The sequence below is a fragment of the Tachyglossus aculeatus genome, chromosome 2 (genome assembly GCF_015852505.1).
Source record: "Tachyglossus aculeatus isolate mTacAcu1 chromosome 2, mTacAcu1.pri, whole genome shotgun sequence".
Classification (NCBI taxonomy): Eukaryota; Metazoa; Chordata; class Mammalia; order Monotremata; family Tachyglossidae; genus Tachyglossus; species Tachyglossus aculeatus.
In genome coordinates this window covers 107,537,343-107,558,740 of record NC_052067.1, presented here as the reverse complement: position 1 = coordinate 107,558,740, position 21,398 = coordinate 107,537,343, and the positions used below count along the sequence as shown (strand labels likewise).

At 46.6% G+C, this 21,398-nt stretch overlaps 1 protein-coding gene across 5 annotated transcripts in view; it reads right to left on the bottom strand.

Annotated features, from left to right (window-relative positions):
• Positions 1–20,283, bottom strand: part of RNF149 (ring finger protein 149) — a 37,719-nt gene extending 17,436 nt beyond the window's left edge. For all 5 annotated transcript variants that reach the window (XM_038764447.1, XM_038764414.1, XM_038764423.1 and 2 more), the window contains exons 1-4: positions 19,786–20,283; positions 9,193–9,443; positions 8,096–8,164; positions 1,557–1,639 (exon numbers count right to left, since the gene is read on the bottom strand). In XM_038764447.1, coding sequence (XP_038620375.1) covers positions 1,557–1,639; positions 8,096–8,164; positions 9,193–9,443; positions 19,786–20,272 — 890 coding nt within the window. In that variant the 5' untranslated portion in view covers positions 20,273–20,283. The remainder of the gene's footprint in view (positions 1–1,556; positions 1,640–8,095; positions 8,165–9,192; positions 9,444–19,785) is intronic.
• Between the last annotated feature and the right edge of the window lie 1,115 nt (positions 20,284–21,398).

Below are 21,398 nucleotides of genomic sequence, written 5' to 3'. Positions count from 1 at the left end.
ATTGAGGGGAATCAAAGAACCTACATTAGTTTCTTGGCGAGGTATCATCAGATAAACTTGCTCTTTCCAGCATATTTTTCCTAACTGAAAAAAATAAATCCTTAAAACAATCACGGAAGGCTGCAAGGAAATCTGTTGTGTAACACCACTCAAGTAGAATGATGAAATCTGTCACCTCCTTGTATCCCTCCAGATATGGAACTCTGTAATTTATTATGGATTGCAGATTCAAAGACCCCGTAAAAATTGGTTTTCAACACCAGAATAACTTCAAAATGATTAAACCTTCTAATTCCAAGAACAAGTCTTTGGAGGTTTAAATGAAGGTGGCCTCAAATAAATGGCTTGAATATTTGGTTTCAACCTTTTATCAGCATTTTTTGAGACACAGGAGGTGCTTAATAAATAATTATTACTACTATTATTATTATCCCTATCAACTGCTCCTTCTACTCCCTTTGGAAGGGAGGGAGGTCCCTCCCCTCTATCAGCCCCTGTCGGAGTACCCTGGAGCAGAGAGGCTGACATTGGCCCAATGGACAGGATTTGAAGTTCCAGATGGCAATAGTAGGAAAGGCCTACTACTGGGGAGAAGCTCCACAAAATTCCAGTATTTGAACATTCATTCAATTGTATTTATTGACCACTTACTGTGTGCAAAGCACTGTACTAAGCACTTGGGAGAGTACAAAACAACAATAAATACACAGTCTCTGCCCGCAAATGAAGCACAAAAACAAAGCACAGTTATAGGCTAACCTGCTGGGCCAGAGAATAGGTGCGTGAGTGTATACCTGGACGTCTTTAGAGAAGACTGCTTGCTCTTTGTATAAGAGAAAGAAAAGCAGACTTTTGAATGAGTTATACCCTGGCCAGGTAAGATCCAGAAAATGTAGAACACCAAGAAGTCCCGTTAACAGCTGGGGAAGGCCTCCATAGGTCAGCCCATGGGAAGCCAGCAAAGAGCTGGGATCACATTAGGAAGCTGAAAAAATAATCCTCTCCAAAAGACCCGGTGGCAATGTTGAGTGGTCCCCTCCCTTCCAGATGCTGAGGACTCACTATCTCCAGTCCTGGAGATTAGGGATATGAAAGACAGAACATGCTGGGGCTCTGTAATGAAGTAGCAGGCTGAAGGCTCAGTGGGACCATCCACAACAGGTGAATAAATGAGGGCTAGGTGTTTGTAGGACAGAGGATAGGCTGGGAACATAAAGTCTTGTGTTGTAGGGGTGGAGCATGGAGTGGGAAGATGGAGAGAGCATGTGCACATGCAAAACTGACTGCCATTTTGAGAGGGTGTTGCCACAATGGAGTACCTATGCTGCGTGCGTGCCTCTCTCCACCACTGAGGCTTACCTGTGGGTAAGCCTGCATCTTCTTAATCATTCTTAACTATTAGATGGCACATAAATCTTACTGAACCTCATCCATGACCGGTGAATGCCAAACCTGGATACTGAGGATCACCACTGGTCAAGGAGCCCTTCAATAACTGTCTTCTCTACCTCCTTAATATCTCAAAACAGCAGAAAACACTAACATAAGAAACATACTTGCATGGCAGAATTCGAACAACATCCTTTGGTTTATAGTTTTCAATGCACACTGCACAGTTTTCCGCATCAATATCAATTTCCTGTAAAGAGAAAAAGGATCATTCAAAATGCATCCTCAGTGAAATATCTATGAGCAGTTTCCAGGACTTTGCGACACAAGAGGAACGAGGTATTTTCATTATAAAAGCACTTTTCTAAACAAAAGCTAGATTACCCAGGTACCTATTTTACAATCAAAGTAGCATGGCCTCATGGAATGAGCAAAGGCCCCGGAGTCAAGAAATCTGGGTTCTCCAGCATTTGCCTCCTGGGTGACATTAACCTAATCACTAAACTCCCTTTCCTCTTAAACTGTGAGCCTCATGAAGCATCATGGCCTAGTGGATAGAGCACAGGCTTGGAAGTCAGAAAGTCCTGGGTTCTATAACCCCGGCTCCACCACTTGTCTGCTCTGTGATCTTGGGAAAGTCACTTCACTGGGCCTTAGTCACCTCATCTGTAAAATGGGGATTAAGACTGTGAGTCCCAGGTGGGACAAGGACTGTGTCCAATCTGATGAGCTTGTAGCTTCCCCAGTGCTTAGTTCAGTGCCTGGCCTATAGTAAGCACTTAACAAATACCATTTAAAAAAAGGGACAGGAACTGATTATCTTGTGCCTATTCCAGGGCTTAAGACAGTGTTCGGAACATAGTCCTGAATAAATGTCATTCTTAATGAATAAATGAGATGGTTAAATTTACTAGATTATTTAACATTTCCTTTTAAAATACACTTAAAATGCAGAGCCTAGGAAAGGTCCTTAAATAAGCAGAAGTAAATACTGTACACAAGAAATGTTGTTCTGAAACAACATTACACTCTTTTGACCACTAGACCTTACAGTTTGGGGAAGAGCGATTTAGGCTCCAGAAGCTTTCCAAATTTGGGGGAGGCAACCAGGGAAAACTTAGGGGAAAGGAAGGAGGGGTCTTGGAAAGATAGAGGAACCTACCCTTGCACCTGCATTAGCTCCAGGTCAGTCACAAGACAATAAACAATTCCCCTTTTCCTCTGTTGTGAAGTGACCATGTTGGGAGATTGGCAGGCTTGGTACCAAACTGGATTAAGCCCCTTGGTTAACTGGACCTGGTCCATGGGCTGTATTTTGTCCACTCCATGTGTGTGAGGTGGTAACTGCCCACTACATGACGGTGACGGAGGTGACAGCTCCCAGGAACCTAGCGCCACGAGGGCAGCCTTGAGACCCTCACCCCCATGCTTTTTGGACAGGAAGGGTAGCTTCGGTCCACCTGCCGCTCGGAGCCTGAAAGGGGACAGAAGTGGGGCCAAGGTGGTGGCTCAACTCCTTGCCCTCTGCGTGCAGGATGTGGCCCCCAGTCTGGACCGGTTCTCACTGGGCCACCTGAGGCAGATCTTGGCCTCTGCTCTGGCACTCACTGGGGTGGATGGGGGTGGTGTGGGAGGGAGCATCTCACTGCTGCCAACCTCAAGCAGCAGCAGCACTCTGAGGGGAGCTGGTGGAGCAGGGCTGTTGGGAAGAGGGCAGTTCACCCCCCAAAATCCCTGGACTTGGGAGCAAGCACAACTTCCAGTCCAGCCAAGCAGCCAGCGGGGCAGCAGAGGAGGAAGTGAATGCGGCTGCTGCTTCTACTGCTGCTTCCCAAGGTCAGGCCCAGACTCAGTCTCACCTGGGTGGCTTGAGGGGTCCAGCAGAAGTCCACACTCTGGGCCTGCTGGGCTGCAGGGGCCTGGCAGTGCCTCCCAGCCATCACTACCTGGGAGAGTGATCTGTGGGCACAGCGGCCGAGTCTGGCTGCCTCTGCAGGAGCTTCTAGCGGAGAGATCCCTGCGCCGCTCAGGCTGGAGGGCGGCCCCTTCCCTGGATAATCTGATACGAGGCCAGAGGAACTGTGTGGCTCTTTTAGCTAGGCTACCTGCACAGGCCCACAGGGTGCTGATGGTGTAACGTGGCAGTCGCAGAGTGCTACATTTCCACTGGGCTGGCAAAGCATCAGTGGAGGAAAACCACCAGTCTGCTCCTTTTCCTTCCTCCCAGGTCTCCCTTCCTTCCTCCCCCTCACCCCATTTGCTTACTGTGGGCACAGCACTGTACTAAACACTGGGGAGAGTACAATAAAGCACAGTCGGTAGACGTGATACCTGCCTACAAGGGACACCCATGCTAAAAATGCAAAGCCAAGTACAAATGTTCCAGGTTTTTTGCATTGCATCCCAGTGTTTGTTATTTTTATGAATGAATAATAAAGGGTCTCACTTGCACGGCTCTCTCGATCAGTTACACTGTTACACTGATCGAGTACTCTTTCTACTGCTTTGCCGTGTTCCTCATCCACCCACCCCCTCACACACACGCAGTGCTTAATGTTGGCTTAGCTTACAAACAAAATACTACTTGTCAGACGCTGGGTGGCTTTAGCAGCATATATACCGGAGCTGCAGATTTTTACGGATGCCTCTGCCAGCGAGCGGGCACAGCTCTTCAGATGGATTTAAGGTGGCACAAACCAAAGTACTTTCCCCACTCTCACAACAATTAATCCAGTAGAACTTGGTTTCAGCCACTTTAACTGAAGGCAGTTCCTCCTCTGCGGCCCCGCTGGCCGCTTGGCTGGACTTGGCTTGTTCCCAAGTCCAGGGATTTTGGGGTGTGAACTGTTCCCAACAGCCCTGCTTCACCAGCTCCCCTCAAAGTGCTGCTGCTGCTTGAGGATGGCAGTAATGAAATGCTCCCTCCCACACCACCCCCATCCACCCCAGTGAGTGCCAGACTCCTTTCCTTGGGTTGATGATACTCACAGTCTTGTCTTATGGATTCCCTGTTTAATTACATTTTCTAACCTTGATTACAGCACTTTCTGTGTCAAATTTGCAAGCTGCCGTAAGCCGCCGGGGGAACTTGCTGGATTAACAAACAACTTCCCCTCCCGGTGCTGCGGATCGAACTCAAGAATTAAGGGTCTGAAGGGAAGAGAAAGTAGGAGCTGAAGCTCTGTAGTAGTAGCCGTAGTATGTACTAAGCACTTACTGTGTGCAAAGCACTGTACCAAATGCTGAGAGAGTACCCAGGTGATAATTAGACAGGAATCCCCTCACCCAAGAGGCTCATAATCTTTGAAGAAGCTTAGTACAGTGCTCTGCACACAGTAAGCGCTCAATAAATACGATTGATGATTGATGATGATGAAGAAAAGGCCAGCATCTATGAAGGAAAGTGGTACCAGAGCAAGTGAAAATCATTTTTTTCACTGCTAAACTTTTTACAGTTATTACAGTTTTACAGTTATTACAGTACAGTTATTTACAGTGATTAAAAATTAAACCTGGCAAGGTGGGAGGGGATGAAGAGTGAGTGCAGCAGCAGTTTGTTTTGGTTAGTGAAAGCCATGAGGAAGAAGGGACGGGAACTTCAGTGGCTACAGGAGCTGGTCTGGGAGAAGACCCTACCAATAGTCCAAACATGAATGTGTTTACCCTGGTAACAGACATTAAGTGAGAAGCGGTGTGATCTAATGGATATGACATGGGCCTGGATTCCAATTCCAGTTCCGCCACGTGTCTGCTGTGTGACCTTGGGCAAGTCACTTGACTTTTCTGTGCCTCAGCCAAAAAATTGGCAGGGCTCTTAACTACCCATACTTTTAAGACTGTAGATTTATACAGGAGCTTGTTGGGGGATGGGGATGGCTTAATTTATTACTTCCAAGTCCTCAAATACCTACAGATGTGGTAACATCTGTAAAATGGGGATTAAGACTCTGAGCCCCGTGTGGGACATGGACTGTGTCCAACCTGATTACCTTGCTATCTTTCTCCGGGCTTAGTGCAGTGCCTGTACTAGACTGTGAGCCCACTGTTGGGTAGGGACCGTCTCTATATGTTGCTAACTTGTATTTCTCAAGTGCTTAGTACAGTGCTCTGCACACAGTAAGCGCTCAATACGATTGATTGATTGATTGCCTGGCAGATAGTAAGGGCTTAACGTATACCATTTGAAAAAACAAATCAGCAAATATGGGAAGCAGCGTGGCTCAGCGGAAAGAGCCCGGGCTTTGGAGTCAGAGGCCATGGGTTCAAATCCCGGCTCCGCCACCTGTCAGCTGTGTGACTCTGGGCAAGTCACTTCACTTCTCTGGGTCTCAATTCCCTCATCTGTAAAATGGGGATGAAGACTGTGAGCCCTTTGTGGGACAACCTGATTACCTTGTATCTACCCCAGCGCTTAGAACAGTGCTTTGCACATAGTAAGCGCTTAACAAATACCAACATTATTATTATTATTATTATAAGAACACTAATCAGGCACACTTTTCCCAAAACTATCACTGAGCAGCCCAAGAAAATGCAGAGAGATCTTTGAAACATGGCATGAAATTTTGATCATTAGCTGCAAAAGAACCTCAATTTTTCTCTCCTGTACAAGCAGGCCTTGGGTGTGCTGTGCCCTGGGTCGGCACAAATCCCCCAGCACGCCAACAGATTTACTCCCTTCACTTATTTGACTTCTCTCCATTAGGCCTGCCCATCTTGGGCAGCAGTAGAAGCAGAAGGGGGCTGGGGGAGATTCTCATTATGGTTTCTCTGCTGCAACTTCTACACTTTCATGGTCCGCTAGGCTCCAAAAGGAGGTCGTGTGCTGTTACCATCAAACCATCGAGCATGTTCTTCCACAAAGAGAAGCAAAAACAGAGTAGGAAGATGGGCAAGGCTCCACAGAGAGGATGAAAAAATTGGCAGGGCTCTAAACTACTCATACTTTAAAGACAGTAGGTTGATACAGGAACCTGTTGGGGGATGGCTCAATTTATTACTTGCAACTCTTCAAATATCAAATCTAAAATAGCCCTTTGTTTTAAGAAAAACTGTTACTTTGAAGCAATACAGTACCGTATGCAGACACTCTACCCCACCTACATGTCATTATCCTTTTTAAAAAGACCCACTCAGATTTAAGAGGGGCTTTTTTGTTTTTTTAAACACTCTGGCTCCCTAAAACTATTTTCAGAGGCAAAAATCTTAATATATCTTCCAAAAAAGACACAAGAGTCGGCAAATTTTGAGTACTTTCAAAGACATTTGTTTATAAAGCCAAAAAAGGTCATAGTAAAAATCAGGTAGTCAGAATTTCATATGAAAAACAGGTAGTCACTAACAGGAAGAATATTTTTGAAGTTAAGCATTTTGGTCACCACAAATATAGATTCAGAACGTAAACCTGTAGCCTGGGACCCAGTGAACAACCACTTGATTTCAGTTCCCTAAGCAATGGTGTTTACTGAGCACTTGCTGTGTGCATGTTTGGGAGAAAGGGCCCCATGCAATTGTAAATACTCTTTTAAAAATTCATCTGGTTTTGGTCAAACTGCTCCACGCTGGGTAAAGTGGAAGGAAAGCATAAAATACTGCAGCGGTTCTCGGTATCTTTTGAAGATTCTAGTGCATGACAGGGCTCTAAATTTTAGAAGCAGTATGGTCTACTGGCAAGAGCCTGGGCTTGGGAGTCAGAGGACATGGGTTCTAATCCCAGCTCTGCCACCTGTCTGCTGTGTGACCTTGGGCAAGACAATTCACTTCTCTGTGCCTCAGTTACCTCATCTGGAAAATGGGGACTAAAACTCTAAGCCCCACGTAGGACAACCTGATTACCTTGTATCTACCCCAGTGCTTAGAGTAGTGCTTGGCACATAGTAAGTGCCTAATACCATAATTATTATTATGTGGGCAAAGGACATGCCTACCAACTCGGTTAAAATGTACTCTCCCAAGCGCTTCGTACAGTCTCTGCACACATTCAGCGCTCAATAAACACGACTGATTTGACTTCACATTGTACTTGGGTGCTGCACACTGCGGTTGGGTGCTCCATAAATACCACTTACTTCCATGGCAGGACTGATAAGTAGAATGTTACAAGAGCTTAGTACAGTGCTCTGCACATACTTAACACTCAATATCACTGATTGATTATTGCACTCTTGGGTGAATGTATGCTCTTCTGAGACAACTTTGTGTACTGGAAATACAGACTGTTACAAGAATAAACTTTTCCATTTGTCTCTCCACTAGAATCAAGGAACAGGCTAAGAAATTAGAGGCATATTCGTGATGATCTCAAAAACATAAATGACTCAAAGTTTGGCCTTGAATAATTTTTTAGTGCACAAATGGATACTTTAGCCTGTTATAAACACCTTAGAAACACAGTCATATTACAAGATGCAAAATCTTCAATTCCCCTACTCCCTCTCCCTTCTGCATCATCCCACCCTCAGTCCCACAGCGCTTATGTGCACATCCATAATTTGTTTTAATGTCTGTCTCCTCTTAAAGACTGGAAGCTCATTGCGGGTGGGTAACAGAGTCTAAGAAATCTGTTATATTGTCCTCTCCCAAACATCTAGTACTCTGCATGCAGTAAGTGCTCAGTAAACAGAATAGATTAAAGATGTTTGACACTGTGGAAATGAATTGACACATAGTTTCATAAGAATGAAAGACCAAACTGAGACATTCTTACCTTATCTTCACGTTTCACGGTATACAGTTGTAGCTGACCTATGGCTTTCTTTGTCTCTTTTCTATAGCTCTAGGGAATAAAATCAATATGTAAATAGTTTTCTAGGCTATATTTTGAAAGCAATTAAAAATACTAAATGTGTGAAAAAAATTTGCATTATTCCAAATGCTAAACAACAGAGAAAATTGAAATATTAACTATTTAGGAGAATCAGCGCTTAGAACAGTGCTTTGCACATAGTAAGCACTTAATAAATGACATTAAAAAAAATGGCCAATTTTAGTGGGAGGAATAGCTTAAAACTGAGGCACAGACAGCTTCCGATTTTTCTTTCTGAAGGTAGAAATTTTCGATTTAAGTGGCCTAGATATTTCACCAACTGAAACAGTAAGACTGATATCTTCAATTTTCTAGGAAAGTGATTTATTCATTCATTTAATTGTATTTATTGAGTGCTTACTGTGTGCAGAGTGCTGCACTAAGCGTTTGGACTGATTGTCATCTTTGGCTCAGCAGAATTTTAACAAATTAACAAGTGACTCAGTTTTTTTTTTAAGGGTTCATTAAATAGCGTAAGCAGTATTTGCGGTGAACGTAAATTGGGAAATCTAAATCAAAACCAAAGGCGGAAAGCTAACTCAAAATGGCATTTTACTACTTCTACAACTAATGATAATTGCTGTATTTTGTTAAGCACTTACTATGAGCCAGGCACTGTACTAGGCATTGGGACAAATAAGAGATAATAAGATCAGAGAGAGCCCCATCCCACCTAGGGCTCCTGAAGTACAACAGACTTTTGAGAGGGAAAAACAGTTATTTAACCACCGTTTTATAGATGAGGTAATTGAAGCGCTTAGTACAGTGCTCTGCACACAGTAAGTGCTCAATAAATACGATTGATGAAGCCCAGAAAAATTGAGTGACTTGCCCAAGGTCACACAGCAGGCACAGGGTGGAGCTGGGATTAGAAACCAAATCACCCAGCTACCAGGCCTGTACTCTCTCCACTAGGCCATGCTGCTTCTACTACAGGTGAAATTAAATAAAAAAAAGAAAGAATTGAATACAAAATTATTACAACTCAATTCGGTTACCTGACTTCCAAACTGTGATCCAGTATACAGGAAACGCTGTACATAGTAAAATATCAGCCACGCTAGCGATATGATCATCATTGTGATGAAGGCAATAGCTACAAATACAACTGACTGACCAATTATGAACTCTGGTACATGCCGCATGCCGACTTCTATGGTCATTTTTACAGGAATGCCTCTTCGCACTGGCTCCAAAATTTCTATTCCTTTGGGATAGCCAACCATGATTACCACGGTATTTCCTGTCCCTTTAAAAAGAACCAAAGGAGAGTCAGCGTAAGACGACTCCTTTACTGACTTTACGCATTAGCTATTTAGTTCTTTTAAATAGCATAAAAGAGCAAAGGCGGTTAGACAAGATGAATCGAAAGTATTGAATGATCACAATTCTCCAACAAGCATTTCCCTCTGCGACTTTACAGAGGGGTTGAAAATACGCATCGCTCCGAGTGATGGCTGGGATGGAGCATATGGGCACCCCTGGTTGAGATCACAAGCGGGAAGTGATAGTTCAGTTCCTCTGTTCCCTTGATACTTCCAGTCTGGGGCATACATTCTTACCTATTCGCTGATTAGATGAAAACACCCCAGACGGAGACCTTATCCAGCGGGTGACTATAATACGTGTAACCAACGATTTACTCCTTGCTGGTGCATCTAAGGATAATCTTGAAGAGGTTTTCATATGAGTGCCTGGAGTTGTTTTTTATTCCCACCCCTCTGCTGGATCAGAGTCACTCTACTGACTACCGTGCTGAAAAGGAAACCTGGGTAAATGTTACTCATTGAGGTTTAATTAGCTAATATTGTTGATTATCTTGAGTTTGGGCAGCCTATGCCAAACCAGAGTTTCCACTGAAACTGAGAATTGACTCCATTCAGGTGTTTCCAATTTGTGCATCTCAATCAGTCAATCGATAGGATTTGCTGAGCACTTAACTGTGTGCAGAGAATTGTACTAAGCGCTTGGAAGAGTACAATACAGCAGAGTTGGTAGACCCCCCCTGTTAGACATTGCTGTTGAAGTGTGATGATTTCCACGTAGGTATATGTGCTAATTTTGCTGGCAGACAATGCAGATGTTGCTGTTGAAGTGTGATTTCCACGTAGGTATATTTGCTAATTTAGTTGGCACTCTGTGTCCCTGTTGCTCAACAGTCTGCTGGTATCCCGCATCATCATTTCAGTGGTGTTGAAAGCCTCCATTCGGCCCTCCCTGCTTGAAGAAACCCCACTTTGGCTCAACTTGCCTCATCTGCTTGGATTTCCTGCCTTCCTCCGTTTTCCTCTCAATCTCTCTTCCATCAAAGCTGTGAGGTAATGAGTACTGCCTTGGGACTGGTGAACCAACTGCATTCCAGGACCTCGTCATTGGTGACTCTACCTTGCCATTTAACTTTTAAGTACAGCTCATGGAGGATGCTAATGAAACACTTCCTAAACTCTTTCAAGCTATGGGTGTGATAAGTGTGTCCGGGTGGACGTGCGAGGCTGCCAGCTCCCAAGAAAGCTATGCTCTGCCAAAATCAGACCCGGTTCAAGAGAAAAATAAGGGAATGGGGGATGGAATGGGGAGGACACCATTTAAAAAACTATAGTTCTTTAAGGGCTAGTCTACTTCTCTCTTCTTCCACTGCATCCATGTGAGCAAAACCAGGAAGGGAATAGTTTACTGATTTATGGATTGTTTTTCAGAGACCTCCGTTGGTTGAACCAACTGTAAAATGGGGATGCAATACCCATTCTCCCTCCTACTTAGACTGACTCCCATTGTAGAACAGACCTGAGTCCACCCTGATTGATTTAATATAATAATAATAATGGCATTTGTTAAGCGCTTATTATGTGCAAAGCACTGTTCTAAGCACTGGGGGGATACAATGTGATCAAGTTGTCCCACGTGGGGCTCACAGTCTTAATCCCCATTTTTACAGATGAGGGAACTGAGGCTCAGAGAAGTTCAGTGACTTGCCCAAGGTCACACAGCAGACTTGTGGTGGAGCCGGGATTCGAACCCACGACCTCTGACTCCAAAGCCCGTGCTCTTTCCACTGAGCCACGCTGCTTCTCTGATTTGTATCCAGCCCAGCACTTACAGCAGTGCTGACACAGGGGAGGCACTTAAGACCATTAAGAAAAAAACAGACAACTTGTCAGTCTATGGAACCCACTATTAGAAGCTTCAATAATGATATTTTATTACTTCCACACAATCAATCTTGAACTAGTAAACCATTTATGTTCTCTGATTTTTTCCTAAGTGAACTTGTAGTCCTTTCAACTGCTTTTTGGCTCACTCTTGTAAAGTAGGCCATACGCGTGAACCATTTAATTTAAAGAAAAAAATGTACATTCTGGTAAGAATAATATATATTATATTTTCAATAACCATAGTGGATTTGTTAAGTACTAAGCACTGGGATAGATACAAGATAATCAGGTCCCACATGGGGCTTCCAGTCTAAGTAGGAGGAAGAACAGATACTGAATCCCCATTTTGCAGATGAGGAAACTGAAGCACAGAGATGCCATGTGACTTGCCCAAGGTCACACAGCAGGTAAGTGGCTTTGAGTAGCACATGTAAAACCATGCACTAAACTGATATGACTGTTATTTAACTACTGCAAGGTAGATATATTGAATGAATAGGTTACTGAATATTAGAGAAATTTCCTGCTTTTGATCCCCTTCAACCCTCATATGCTTTGGTCTAGTAGATGCCACCTTGGCAACGTGCTACAGAAATCCACATATTCACACACACACACACACACACACACAAACACACCCCACCCCCACTGGCATATTTTGGAGCTTAAACCTGTTTCATGCTCACAACCCTCTTACCTCGACTTTCCCAATATCACCACTGAGCACACACAAAACCAAAGTTTTTTAAAGCAGATGCCTGCCAACTAAATTTAAAGCATGTAAACGTAAGTGGAAATCACACCAACAGCAACACCTCGCAGGAAGTGCACAAATATGAAATACCTCTGAATTCATTCAATTCTTGGTTCCAGAGGAATCTCTTGGCACAGGCTGCCCAAACTTAGTTAATCAACGATATAAGCAAATTAAGCCTCAATGAGAAGCACTCATCCAAGTTTCCATTTAAACACCCTTGGAAACATCTGTACTTTTAATGGAGTTTCCCGTTGAAATAGAGATAAGTAAACAGCCTTTGTGATATAAGCAAATTAAGCCTCAATGAGAAGCACTCATCCAAGTTTCCATTTAAACACCCTTGGAAACATCTGTACTTTTAATGGAGTTTCCCGTTGAAATAGAGATAAGTAAACAGCCTTTGTGGTTAGGCTTGTGCAATCATTGTACATTACAATATTTGTACATGCAAAAATTGAACGCTTTTCAACTGTCATCACAGTAGAAAACACCAAATTCCAAATAATGAAAATATAGCTGAAAGGCAGTAAGGATGTCTCCTTTCAACTTCCCAGGCAGTCTTCAAACACAAATATTTCTTAATTGCCATCTTTGTGGGGGTCAAAAAAATAATCGGGTCCCCATAATTTGCACTGGCTCTTTCTTCATCTACCACTGCCATTCCTCCCTCACCAACTTCTCTCTTCCCTACTGTTACCCCAGACATAAGCACTGACCCGCAGCAAAAGCATTCGGTAATCTTATAAGCCTAGATTCTCATCAAGTACCAACAGTATTTGTTGAACTACTGTCTGCAGGGTCACTGTACCACTTACAATAATAATATAAAATAATATTTGTTAAGTTTTTACTATATGCCAAGCAACGTACTAAGCTCAGGGTACATCAAAGATAATCAGGTCTGACACGGTCCCAATCACTCATCCAATCGTATTTACTGAGCCTTTACTAAGTGCAGAGCACCGTACTAGGTACTTGGGAGAGTTCAGTACAACAATAAGCAGTCTCACATGGGGCTCACAATAGATGGGAGGGAGAACAAGTACTGAATGCCCATTTTATAGATGAGGAAACTTGAGGCACAGAGACATAAAGCGATTTGTCCAAGGTGGCAGGGCTGGGCTTAGAAACTAGGTTCTCTGATTCCCAGGCCTGTGCCCTTTCTATTAGGCTTCTTGGAGACATATACAAGAAGTAAATGGTATGCTCTCTGCCCTTAAGAAATGTACAGTTCAAACTTCTTTTATTCTCGGTTCACTAATACTGGATGCAAAAATGAAAAGACATGATGAAATATTTTAAATTTATTTGAGGCCAGATGCTTGAGTCTCATTAGAATATTAGAAAAGATATCCAGGCAGTTCAGTGGGGGGGTGACTGATTCAAGGATCAGGAATTAAGACTAAATTAGCTTATCTTCTTAACGCAGAGACAAAGTCCAGACGGCTAAGCGAGCCCTATTTTATTTCCATAAGGCTGACAATTTGGGAGGCTTGGCTGGTAGAGGAATATCAATCAATAAATGGTACTTGCTCTGCACAGAGCACTGTACTAAATGCCCGGGAGAGTACAATAATAATAATGACAATGGCGTTTGTTAAGCGCTTACTATATGTGCCAGGCATTGTACTAAACGCTAGGGTAGACACAAGCAAATCGAGTTGGACAGTCCCTTGTCACATGTGGGGCTCACTGTCTCAATCCCCATTTTACAGATGAGGTAACTAAGGCCCAGAGGAATGAAGTAACTCACTCAAGGTCACACAGCTGTCAAGTGGTGGGGCCGACATTAGAACCCATGACTTTCTGACTCCCAGGACCATGCTCTAACCACTTTGCCATGAGTAACTTCCTCTCCATCCAGACCCCAGACACCCTGTCTGCTCATTGTGGGTAGCCAACATGTCTACCAGCTTTTATACAGTACTTTCCCTAAGAGCTTAGTACAGTGCTCTGCACAAAGTAAGTGCACAATATGCATATTTTAATCAATATGACTGATTAAAAGTGGGCTTGAACTAGCCTCCAGAAGCCTCTTTTACTTATTTTATTACAAAGGCTACCGCAAAGCAGAAGTATAACAAAGAAACTGGACTACTACTATTTTTCCAAATTCTCCCATTGGTCCATCCTTTCAGCTGATCGGGGGGGAATTTTCTGGATCCAGATATCCTCACTGCAGAGTGGTGGGTTGGGAGAGAAAGCTGCAGGGGGAAAGGTGCTCCTCAGGGGATAATTTTACTGCTATCTTATTAATTAGTTATGTAATTTATTAAGCATTTAGTGTAAATCTGCCAAAGTCTGTGCTAAGAGGTTTTAATAGATACAAATACGATTGAATAATGGTGCAAAAAAAACCCCAAAACAAAAAAACAAAACAACTTTACAGGATGCTGACATAACCACCAAACTGAGGTTCAGCTCCTTTCGATCATGCTACACATCTGGTCTGCAGAATGTAAATTCATTTTGAGAAGAGGGAACCAGTTCTTCTGATGGATAGAATGAGAAAAACAGAGGCAAGAGAGCGAACTTCCAGGGCGGTCACATGCCGCTGAGCCATAATTTCTCTTACTGCTAACGCTCAGAGGTGACTCTGCTTTAAATATGTGATTGCAGAAATTAAATGTGTGAAGAAACTGAAATAAGTCATGAACAATATCACGAGAGAAAGCAGGAAGTACAACGCTAAAGCAGACACTCTAGAATGGACTGATCGGAAACCAAGAGGTAGAATGGAGCAAACCTGAATGCCTGTATCCAATCACACCTTCACCCATCCTTACACATCCAGACTCATTCCATCTCTCCAAGTGGACCTCTCTAGTCCTATCTGTCTCTCAAAGCAACCCGAAAGAGAAGTTTTATGAAGAGGGGTTGCGATGCCCTTGGTTGCAGGGCTCTCTTAGCCCAGGGAGTGCACAAACAGGGACCCCATCATGAGCTACTCAGGGTCATCGGGGGTGACACCAAGGCACGCATCAAAGGCCGATCCTGGCTATGGGGCATTTCAGGGCTGGAAAAGTGAAGCCAATCTCCCCCTCTAAACTGCAAGCTCCTTGTGGACAGGGAATGTGTCTCCCACCTGTTTTACTGCACTCTCCCAAGCGCTTAGCACAGGGCTCTGGACACAGGAAGTGGCTGGATAAATAAAAAGTGCTTAGAACAGTGCTTTGCACATAGTAAGTGCTTAACAAATACCATTATTATTATTAAATACATCGATGGATGAAAATGCTAACGAGTGAACGCTGCCGGGGAGGAATTGATTATTTTCTCTTTGGTTCAAGGGGCTCTGGGGCATTCCTTGTCCCGAACTCCATTCCCCAAAGCGAGGAGAGGAAAAACCCTGGCACGGAGCTCCGGGGATTCAACCTCCTGGTGAGGAATATGGATGTACGAGCCCATGGAAGGGGGAAGCCGGATCCGCAAATTCAGGCGCCCAGGAGCAGAAAGGAGGAGAGGGAGGAAGGGAACAAAGAAGAGGAAATAGGAAGGGAACAAAGAGGAGGGAGGAAGGGAACAGAGTAGGACAGGGAGAAAGGGAACAGAGCAGGAGAGGGAGAAAGGGAACAGAGCAGGAGAGGGAGAAAGGGAACAGAGCAGGAGAGGGAGAAAGGGAACAGAGCAGGAGAGGGAGAAAGGGAACAGAGTAGGAGAGGGAGAAAGGGAACAGAGTAGGAGAGGGAGAAAGGGAACAGAGTAGGAGAGGGAGAAAGGCGAACAGAGAAGGAGAGGGAGAAAGGGAACAGAGAAGGAGAAAGGGAACAGTAGGAGAGGGAGAAGGGGAACAGAGTAGGAGAGGGAGGAAGAGAGCAGAGAGAAAAGAGGGAGGAAAGGGGCAGACAGAAAGAAGAGGGATGAAAGGAGTAGAGAGGAAAGAAGAGGGATGAAAGGAGTAGAGAGGAACGAAGAGGGATTAAAGAAGCAGAGAGAAAGAAGAGGGATGAAAGAAGCACAGAGAAAGAAGAGGGATGAAAGAAGCAGAGAGAAAGAAGAGGAATGAAAGAAGCAGAGAGAAAGAAGAGGAATGAAAGAAGCAGAGAGAAGGAAGGAAGGGAGCAGAGAAGGAAGGGAACAGAGAAGGAAGAAGAGGGATGAAGGAAGGAAGGGAGAGAGGACAGAAGGGAGCAGAAAGAAGGGAGAAGAGGACAGAAGGGAGCAGAGAGAAGGGAGAAGGAGGAAGGGCGCAGAGTAGGAGAGAGAGAAAGGGAACAGAGTAGGAGAGGGAGGAAGGGGAACAGAGTAGGAGAGGGAGGAAGGGGAACAGAGTAGGAGAGGGAGGAAGGGGAACAGAGTAGGAGAGGGAGAAAGGGAACAGAGTAGGAGAGGGAGAAGGGGAACAGAGTAGGAGAGGGAGAAGGGGAACAGAGTAGGAGAGGGAGAAGGGGAACAGAGTAGGAGAGGGAGAAGGGGAACAGAGTAGGAGAGGGAGAAGGGGAACAGAGTAGGAGAGGGAGAAGGGGAACAGAGTAGGAGAGGGAGAAGGGGAACAGAGTAGGAGAGGGAGAAGGGGAACAGAGTAGGAGAGGGAGAAGGGGAACAGAGTATGAGAGGGAGGAAGGGAGCAGAGAGAAAGAAGAGGGAGGAAAGGGGCAGAGAGAAAGAAGAGGGAGGAAAGGGGCAGAGAGAAAGAAGAGGGATGAAGGAAGCAGAGAGAAAGAAGAGGGATGAAAGAAACAGAGAGAAAGAAGAGGGATGAAAGGAGCAGAGAGAAGGAAGGAAGGGAGCAGAGAAGGGAGAAGAGGGATAAAGGAAGGAAGGGAGAGAGGACAGAAGGGAGCAGAAAGAAGGGAGAAGAGGACAGAAGGGAGCAGAGAGAAGGGAGAAGAAGGAGGAAGGGAGCAGAGAGAAGGGAGAAGAAGGAGGAAGGGAGCAGAGAGAAGGAAGGAAGGGAGTAGAGAGGAAGGGAGCAGAGAGAAGGAAGGGAGTAGAGAGAGAAAGGGAACAGAGAGAAGGGAGAAGAGGGATGAAAGAAGGAAGGGGGCAGAGAGGAAGGGAACAGAGAGAAGGGAGAAGAGGGATGAAAGAAGGAAGGGGCAGAGAGGAAGGGAGCAGAGAGAAGGGAGAAGAGGGGAGAAGGGAGAAGAGGGAGGAAGGGAGAAGAAGGATGGAGGGAGCAGAGAAAAGGAAGGAGAGGGAGGAGGGGGCAGAGAGAAGGAAGGAGAGGGAGGAGGGGGCAGAGAAGAGGGAGGAGAGGGAGGAAGACAGCAGAGAGGAGGGAGAAGAGAGAGGAAGGGAGCAGAGAAAGGGGAGAAGAGAGGAAGGGAGCAGAGAGGGGGAGAAGAGAGGAAGAGAGCAGAGAGAGGGGAGAAGAGAGAGGCAGAGGGGAGGGAGGAGAGGAGCAGAGAGGTGGGAAAGAGAAGAAAGGAGCGGAGAGAAGGGAGACGAGGGAGGCAGGGAAAGAGAAGGAGTAGGCAGGGAGTTGAGGGCGGGATGCAGGGAAAAGGACGGAGGAAGGAGGATTAATGTCTGCCTCCTCTAGACTCCGCTCGATGTAGGCAGGAGAGGGTCTCCTAACCGTTAGAGCGTAGCATCGGTCCCAAGCGCTTAGTTTAGTGCACTATGCACTAGTGCATTATGCACAGGGTTGACTGACGGTGCGCCCGTGCCGGGATAGGACCGTGTCTACCGACTCTGTTGCACCGTAGTAATTATAATAATGGCATTTATTAAGCGCTTACTATGCGCAAAGCACTGTTCTATGCGCTGGGGAGGTTACAAGGTGATCAGGTTGTCCCTAGGGGGGCTCAGAGTCCTCATCCCCATTTTACGGATGAGGTAACTGAGGCCCAAAGTCACACAGCCGGCAATTGGCGGTCTTCCGAGAGCGGGGCCCAGCGGTCCGCAAAACAGTGGGCGCTGGGGGACCCCCCGGCCCCGGGCTGCTGGGCCGCAGGTCAATCAATCAATCAATCGTATTTATTGAGCGCTTACTATGTGCAGAGCACTGTACTAAGCGCTTGGGAAGTACAAATTGGCAACGTATAGAGACAGTCCCTACCCAACAGTGGGCTCACAGTCTAAAAGGGGGAGACAGGCAACAAAACCAAACATACTAACAAAGTAAAATAAATAGAATAGATATGTATAAGTAAAATAAATAGAGTAATAAATATGTACAAACATATATACATATATACAGGTGCTGTGGGGAAGGGAAGGAGGTAAGATGGGGGATGGAGAGGGGGACGAGGGGGAGAGGAAGGAGGGGGCTCAGTCTGGGAAGGCCTCCTGGAGGAGGTGAGCTCTCAGTAGGGCCTTGAAGGGAGGAAGAGAGCTAGCTTGGCGGAGGGGCAGAGGGAGGGCATTGCGGGCCAGGGGGAGGACGTGGGCCGGGGGTCGATGGCGGGACGGGTGAGAACAAAGCCCGGTGAGGAGGTTAGCGGCGGAGGAGCGGAGGGTGCGGGCTGGGCTGGAGAAGGAGAGAAGGGAGGTGAGGTAGGAGGGGGCGAGGGGATGGACAGCCTTGAAGCCCAGGGGGATATGTTTCTGCCTGATGCGCAGATTGATTGGTAGCCACTGGAGATTTTTGAGGAGGGGAGTCACATGCCCAGAGCGTTTCTGGACAAAGATAATCCGGGCAGGAGCACCTCCCTCTGCCCCTCCGCCCTCCCTCTGCCCCTCTCTTCCTCCCTTCAAGGCCCTGCTGAGAGCTCACCTCCTCCAGGAGGCCTTCCCAGACTGAGCCCCTTCCTTCCTCTCCCCCTCGTCCCCCTCTCCATCCCCCCCATCTTACCTCCTTCCCGTCCCCACAGCACCTGTATATATGGTTGTACATATTTATTACTCTTATTTATTTATTTTACTTGTACATTTCTATCCTATTTATTTTATTTTGTTGGTATGTTTGGTTCTGTTCTCTGTCTCCCCCTTTTAGACTGTGGGCCCACCGTTGGGTAGGGACCGTCTCTATGTGTTGCCAACTTGTGCTTCCCAAGCGCTCAGTCCAGTGCTCCGCACATAGTAAGCGCTCAATAAATACGATTGATTGATTGATTGATTGAAATACGGATCGACGTGGAGAGAGACACGAGGCTGGGCGATCAGCACGGCTCAGTGGCAAGAGCCCGGGCTTTGGAGTCAGAGGTCAGGGGTTCAAATCCGGGCTCCGCCAACTGTCAGCTGTGTGACTTGGGGCAAGTCACTTAACTTCTCTGTGCCTCGGTTCCCTCATCTGTAAAATGGGGATTAAGACCGTGAGCCCCACAATGGGGCAACCTGATCAATCAATCAATCAATCAATCGTATTTATTGAGCGCTTACTATGTGCAGAGCACTGTACTAAGCGCTTGGGAAGTACAAATTGGCATCACATAGAGACAGTCCCTACCCAACAGTGGGCTCACAGTCTAAAAGGGGGAGACAGAGAACAGAACCAAACATACCAACAAAATAAAATAAGTAGGATAGAAATGTACAAGTAAAATAAATAAATAAATAGATAAATAGAGTAATAAATATGTACAACCATATATACAGGTGCTGTGGGGAAGGGAAGGAGGTAAGACGGGGGGATGGAGGGGGGGACGAAGGGGAGATCACCTTGTATCCCCCCAGTGCTTAGAACAGTGCTTTGCACATAGTAAGCGCTTAACAAATACCATTATTATTATTATTATTATTATTATTATCAGAGAGCAGGCCGACGCGGGTCGGGAGGGGAGCGGGGGGCCGCTCACCGTGGTGGGACATGGAGCTGGTGGCGTTTCCGTAGCGGAACTGGTTGTAGATGACGACGGCCGAGGCGTTCCTCCTGGCGGCGTTGAGGACCTTGTCCCGGAAGGTGCAGCCGCCGCGGGCCACCAGGGCGATCCAGGGCTCCGGGCCGGCGGCGTCGGGCCCGCCCACGGGGGGCACGTAGTACCGCGTGTCCCGCCCGCAGCCCTCCGGGGCGCGGCCGGCCGAGCGCGGGATGCCCACCAGGCCCTGCAGGCCCTCCTTGGGGGAGCTGTTCCCATAGCGACCGCCCGGGTCCGGACCCCGGCCCCGCCCCCGCCCCTGCCCGCCGCCGCTGCGCACCGTGGCGTTGGTCAGCGGGTCCGTGTACTCGGTGCTGACGAAGGCCGAGTACCACTCCAGCGCCCGCCCGCGCCCGCCCCGCGCGCAGAGGGACAGGACCAGCGCCGACAGGGCAACGCCGAACCCGGCACGGTGGCCCCCGACCATGGCCGGGCCGCGCCGACTGCTGCAGCTGCTGCAACCGCTGCACCAGCCGCTGCAACCGCTGCACCAACTGCCGCTGCAGCAGCAGCCGCAGAAGCGCCCGCCGCCGAAGGGGGCGTGGCCAAGAGGGAAAGGGGGCGTGGCCTAGATGGGGGCGTGGCTGCGGCCGGGAGCCCCGCCCCCTCCCCCTCCCAGCCTGAAGACTGACGAGCCGATGGGCCGCGCCGGGGGAGGGGACGCCGTAGCAACGGACGAAACCAAAGTTGCTAACGGAGCAGGCCCAGTGGGAGGGAATCTTGCTCTTTATCGACCCGTAATCGAGCACCCTGGAGGTCCGGAGGGAGCTTCGGGAGGACTGGACGGACATCGCATACTGATCAGACCGGTCTCCCCCCGCCCCGCCATCCTGGATGGTTGAATCTTTCGCCCTCGCGGGCCCGCGCTGCCCAGGCCGGCCGGCTGGGGGCGGGGAAGCGAGAGAATCAACCAATCGGGTTAATGGAGCGCTCATTCATTCATTCATTCACTCATTCAGTCAGTCAGTCAGTCAGTCATTCATACCTTCACTCCCTCACTCATTCATTTATTCATTCATTCACTCACCCATTTATTCAATCATTCAGTCATTTATTTATTTACTCATTCACCCTCACTCATTTATTTATTTGCTCATTCACTCTCACTCGTTTATTGAGCTCTTACTGTGCGCAGAGCACTATTCATTCACTCATTCATTCATTTACTCATTCATTCAATCGTATTTACTGAGCGCTTACTGTGTGCAGAGCGCTATTCATTTTCATTCACTATTCATTCATCCACTCAATCGTATTTACTGAGCGCTTACTGTGTGCAGAGCACTATTCATTCACTCATTCATTCATTTATTCATTCATTCAATCGTATTTACTGAGCGCTTACTGAGCGCTTACTGTGTGCAGAGTGCTATTCATTCATTCATTCATTCACTATTCATTCATCCATTCAATCGTAGTTACTGAGCGCTTACTGTGTGCAGAGCACTATTCATTCATTCATTCACTATTCACTCATCCATTCAATCGTATTTACTGAGCAATTACTGTGTGCAGAGCGCTATTCATTCATTCATTCACTATTCACTCATCCA